Source organism: Orycteropus afer, unplaced genomic scaffold (assembly GCF_000298275.1).
Source record: "Orycteropus afer afer isolate SDZICR_OR568_19922 unplaced genomic scaffold, OryAfe1.0 scaffold00067, whole genome shotgun sequence".
Classification (NCBI taxonomy): Eukaryota; Metazoa; Chordata; class Mammalia; order Tubulidentata; family Orycteropodidae; genus Orycteropus; species Orycteropus afer.
This window is the reverse complement of record NW_006921654.1, coordinates 10,005,238-10,011,139: the sequence shown is the minus strand read 5'-3', so window position 1 is coordinate 10,011,139 and position 5,902 is coordinate 10,005,238. Positions and strand designations below refer to the sequence as shown.

Here is a 5,902-nt window from a genome sequence, read left to right as displayed (position 1 = left end):
TTTTTTTTTTTTTTTTTTTGTATTTGGCCTTCCTTTGGCAGGGGCCCCCCATGATGCAAGTTCTTTAGGGTAGTGAATCTGTTCCCATGTCAAACAGGGCCAATGCCAGCAGCATGGGGTCCTAAGGCGCTCTGACACTTTGGATCACTTAGAAAGACTCCCAAGGACTAGCAATAGCTCACATCATCTAAATAGTGGTAATCATTCTAATTCCTATGCAGAACAGCTGCCTTGGATGGGCAGACACAGGCAGCCACTCACCCCAGAAGCGGCACTGTGACAGTGGCTCTCAATCCGTGGGAGGACAGGGACGGGGAGTCATGAGTAGGGAAGGGGGAGTTGAAGCCCTGTGTCTATAGCTGGTTTACTACTGGTGACTTGGGTTTTACTTTGTGGCTGTGACTTTCAACGTCTAACCTGTCCTCCTACATTGTCATGACACAGTGCGACGGCTAAGAGCTTTGGATCCAGGGCCAGGCCCCAGTGCTGATACTACTAAGTATGATGTGGGTGTCCTTAGGCCAGTAACTTTCCCACCCGAGTCCCATTTTCCTCATCCGTAAAATGAAGGTGAATAACACTCTGAGGGTTGTCATGGGAAATACAAGAGATAACATAAAGGAAGGGTGTACACAGTGACCTGTAAAGGCTCAGTAAGAGGTAGTCAGCCCAGTAGGGGCCACAGCAAGCCACCCCTGCTGGCTCTGGGGGAGTTACTGTAGGATGCAGATTCTCACAGCTGCTCTTCTACGGAGACTCAGTAAGCAGTCCCTACAGCTTACACCAAAAGTAACAGCACAGGAGTCTCTCATCAGCACCAAAGACTGCATTGCCCACGTAGCATGGGCCAAAGTGCCCACTTTCAGCTAGAACTAAAGTTGTTAGTTGACCCAATGATTTTGGTAGAGCTACCCCTTTACTTCCTTAATGCTCTGAGAGGGTTTATAGTATTTGATTTGGGTCACAGGGTATATGTTGGTAGGGAACATCATAGACGCTAAAAAGCTTTTCAAATTTAGGATTTCCAATTGATAGCTGCAGGGGGAAAGACCTAGAAAATACCAGAATAAAGTCACATAAGGGAAAAAAAAAAAAAAAAACACCAGACAAAAAAACACAAACTTGGGTATAGAGAGAACCAGATGAAAGAGGTTTTGCTGTTTTTAAACACACACAAAATCAATTGGGTCTTTGGAGGTGACACAAAGTGTTGAGGCAGTGGGGTTCCCCCTGGGAAAAGGGAAGCTAATTGAAGTTCTGTTAGGGCTGCTATTTCACCTCAGCCAAGCAAGGCACAGGAAATAGAACTGGTTATTACCTACCTACCAACGAGCACACCTGCACCTTCTTTCAGGTACAGCTCAAGATAGACATATTAGCACTATCAGGATTTTACTGTCCTTTTCCCTACGTCCCACAGACAGAATTTTCAGATACACATTTTACAGTCCAGAATCTGCACACTGTTTGCTCTGGGAACAGTGGGCCCATGATGTCATTTAGGATCACTGTCATCCCCGGTAGATAATGCCATCACCCTCATCGCCATTCTCAGAAAACCTCAGTAACTCAGTCAGGGAGACGGTCAGTAAACAGCAGAGCCAGAATTTTATCCTGACACCCCAGTCCACTGCTGCCTCTAAACAAAGAGAGAGAGAGAAGTGGGTGATGGTTCTGAGGAATTTCAGTTGTTAGAGATGAGCCTCATTGCAGGGCCCACTCGTGGTCTACGATTCGAGTCACAGCAACAGTACCCCAGAGTTGGGAGCTTTGGCTAACTGGCTCGTCCGTGATGGGGGCTGAGCACCACGCTCTCCCTGATGCCTAATTCTGGGGTACCCTAGGAGCGTAGTGCCTAAGGCACTTGACTACTAACCAGAAGGCTGGTGGTTCAAACCCACCAGCCACTCCTTGGAAGGAAGACTGGGCAATCTACTTCCGTAGTGATACTGCCTCGGAAAACCAAGGAGGGGTTGCTATGAGTCGGGTCCGACTTGACGACACATAACAACAAGAACATATTTAGAGACTAAAATAAAGGCCTGCAACTATTTACCTCTTCCTGCTAAAACCTTTTCTGTTATATACGTTGAAAGTCAGACCCATTAAAGAAAACTATAATCTATACCTCTGTGCAAGACACATACATCCCTTTTCTAATCTCTACCTTTAAAAGTACTTTAGTAACGTCTGCTGTTTTAAAGCTTTGCTATTTCATGATCAGATTCAGCTTGTCCTCAAGAATGCAGAACAAATCCAGTGTGAACTGGCTGGCAGGCTGAAGCCTTCTGGTGAGGCAGCCCATTACTGGGGCTCAGGGGAGACTCCAGAAGAGAGAGAGCAGGTAAGTCTGATACCTTGCTGTAATGAGGAGTGCCAGCACTTCTTCTCCAATGCCCTCCACGTCTACCACCAGGGCCAGCTCGTATTTCTGCACAGTGTTGGAGCATAAGGTCACCTGGGGGGGGGGGGGGAGAAAAAGTGAAAAGCTGCTCTTTTAAAAGGCCAGCTGTCCCTGGGACACAGGGGAGAAAGGACCCAGGAGAAGATTAGGGGTCACTGTGATTTCTAAGAGTTTTATTTGATGTATTGGGTTTTATATTTGTAGTAGAACAAGTTACATTCCAGAGTCAGGGACTGTTGAGTTTCTTTAAAGGCCAGGATAGAAACCAAATGGCATTAAGTACAATGTTGTGTTGTTGTTGTTATGTGCAATAGGTTTGCTTATTTCTGGGGAGGTTGTATCAAAGAAGCCATCCACTCACATGAAGGGAGAAAAAGACCACCAAGGATGCACGGTATCAAACAAACCTCAGTGCTCACAATTTATATTCTTTCCTAATGTCTCTGGGCCATGTGAATAAGAAAATTCAATAAACTGATTTTTTTTAAAAAACTACAGCTAAATTGATCTTTTAGCAAAATAAATGAACATAATCACGTGACTTCCGGAAACCTGATTAGAAGAACTTGAAGATCAATTAGACAGCCTCTGTTTTACTCAACATCTTACCCTGATCCCCACGCTCACTGTTAGAAAAGAAAATGGTAAGCTCCTAAGAAGGCCTACCTGAGGTGCTATCTGGCCGGACATGGCTTTTAGTTGCTTTTTCGAAATTCTACATTTAGGTTTTTGAAAGCCTTGTTACAATTTTTAATTGCTTTAAAATGACTTGTACTGGAGGTGATACTTATAATTGCAGAAAGCAGCTTCTGGCATGGGCTAAGGCTCTTCTGTCCATAAATTATGTATCAGACACAAATTAACATTTTTCAGGTTGCAAAGGGAATCACTGGATGCAAATTTGAGTCCACACAGACCTGGTTAAAGCCAGGATTGGGAAGGAAAGCAGAAGCCTGGTGGAAGCTTTCCTGAATATAAAAGAAAAATAAAGGGGAGGTGGGGTCATCGATTGAGAAAAAAAAAACTTGTCAGATTTGGAGAGAAGCCACTGCGCCAGCTGCAGACCCCCAATGCAGCTGCAGCGCCACGTTCCCCTTGCTGCCTAGGGTCAGAAGGCAGAGAGAGCAAGGCATCTGGCCAAAAGCTGCTGGAGACAGGCTGCGCTCCCATGCCAGCTGGGAGCGGCAAGACCAAGAAAAGGAAAACCGGGTCACACGAAGGCTGAGCATTACTAAGTAAGGGATGAACAAATCCGCCGCAGCAGCTCCTCTCACTGTGACAGTCACAGCAACTCTGAGAAGTTACAAGGACATGTAATATCAAACCTCCCCAGCCCACAGAAAAGCCCAAAGGAGGGCAGGGAACACCCGGAAGGGATTTAGGATGAGGAGATTCATGGTTAGATGTTACAAAGCATTTAAATCAAATTCTGGGGACAAAACAATAATCAGGTAACTATTCCAGATAATGACAAAAGAGATAATGACCAACTTTAGCCAGAAATTGTTGTCTTCCCCCCCACCCCCCGCCGAGAGTACAAAATCATTTCAATGTAATGTGGCAGTCAATACTTCTAGACCTGTTTGGAGAAGCAAAAAGGAGTGAAGGGAGACAGCTAAAACCCTTCTCAGTTAAGCAGGAAATTACTCCGCTGGTGGCACCACCCTGATTCCAGACAGAGCACAGAAAGGTGAATACAGAGCGTCCTCGCCGCCATTCCTGTAGACCTAAACATAACCTGCCGTTAGCGACAGCACCTCCACGCTGGCCTTGACGCAAGACTCTACTACTATAAACCTCAGTAAACTACATGTCATCTGTGCTGTAAATATGGACATTGATTGGTATGAAGTTTTTGAGTCTGAAGGACAGGAGAATCTAGTCCTCGATGAGTTCTCACATTTTCTTACATTAGTACTGATGGGTATTCTGCCGGAATAAAGCACTGGTTTCACTAAAGAGAAGCAGATTCCGTATTCTGGTGAAGGCAAGGCATCTAGACTGATGGAAATCCACTGGTGTAACGCGAATTCCTTTGCCCAACATATTTGTACCTGGGTTCCTTCGCTGTGTAACTGATTTAACTTTATAGGGTTTTATATGTGAATTGCCAGGCATGCCCTCCCCACGACACTGAGCAAACCCTAGATGTGGTTAGGAGAGCTATTTGAGAATTTAAGTGCTGGGTTGTGTGTGCTGGGTGGCTGTGAACTTTACCCGAACAGCAGCAAACCCCTGGGGACGAATGGTGCCACAGCTGGGCATGATGGTGAATTCTCTTGGTTTCATTGCTGGTATTTCTTCTTTGTTCCAAAATGTCTTTTTGTTGCCTGAACACTGCTCACAATTTGAAATGCTTTTACGCCCAAGGCCATCCCCAGGGACACGCAGTTTGAAGGTCATGGGGACCAAGGAGGTATTGTTGAGGGAACAGATCAAGGTGTGAGGAAACCCTAGAAAACAAAGTAGGAGGTGAGAACTAACAGCACCACTGTAGTCTCTTCCCTTGGCCCTGGGAACACCCCGCAGTTAGCTGCCACCTGGTTGACTGTGACTCATGGCGACCCCATGTGTGCAGAGTCGAACTGCTCCACTGGGTTCTGGGAAGCAGATCACCAGGCCAGGATGGGTTCGAGCCTTCTGGCTAGTAGCTCAGCGTTTAGGCATCTGCACCCCCCAAGGCCTCCTACACTGCCCCCCTAGCAACTACCAAACCTCTTGAATGAGCTGTCTCCACAATTCATCACTATTTCCCGAATGCCAACTCACACTAAATACTATTTTCGACCACACACTCAACAAATACATTCTCATTCATTCATTCAATATTTATTATGCATTTACTATGAAGTAAGTTAAACAGTAGACATAAAACCAGGCCCAGAATCGTCAAGAGGCAGCATTTGTTGTCAGTTTGCTGAAGACTCTTTGAAAAGTATACTTTCCATTTTTTTTAAAACAAAAACAGTTTTTTTTCCCCCAAAAAATGGAATCATGCTTGATTTGCCAACGTATAATAGGAGACGCTTGCATGGGTTTGCCTGTTTTGTGACCCAGAGCCAGGCAAGACATTACAAAGTTCATCCCAGACCTGCTTGAGGATCATGCTCTCAGGGTCGATGATGCAAAATTGAGTAATAGCCTCTCCCAAGAGATTCAATCTGCCTTTGAACCAGCCAGGCACCAACACTCCAACTTTCACCTCACTCAGACAAGCTGCTTCTTCCTCTGTGTTAAATCTAGCCCTCTCATAGTCAGCTCAGTGAGCTTCACGTTCCTTTTTTTTTTTCCTTGTGATTTGGGTGAAAATTTACAGAACAAATACACTTTCCATACAGCAGTTCACATACACTTTGTCTCATGACATTGACCACAATTTACTACAATGCAACATCTCCCCTCCTACTTCCTCCTGATAGTTACCTCTCCCCTGTGTCCATCCCTCCATGCACTCCTGACCCCTGAGCTGTCTCCCTGTGCATACATAGCCCTTCCTTC

At 45.5% G+C, this 5,902-nt stretch overlaps 1 protein-coding gene across 1 annotated transcript in view; it reads right to left on the bottom strand.

Annotated features, from left to right (window-relative positions):
- The window catches only part of HYDIN (HYDIN axonemal central pair apparatus protein), a 333,125-nt gene that overhangs the window by 220,728 nt on the left and 106,495 nt on the right, over positions 1-5,902 (bottom strand). The window contains exons 13-14 of the mRNA XM_042780857.1: positions 4,622-4,857; positions 2,358-2,458 (exon numbers count right to left, since the gene is read on the bottom strand). Of these exons, the coding sequence (XP_042636791.1) occupies positions 2,358-2,458; positions 4,622-4,857 (337 nt within the window). The remainder of the gene's footprint in view (positions 1-2,357; positions 2,459-4,621; positions 4,858-5,902) is intronic.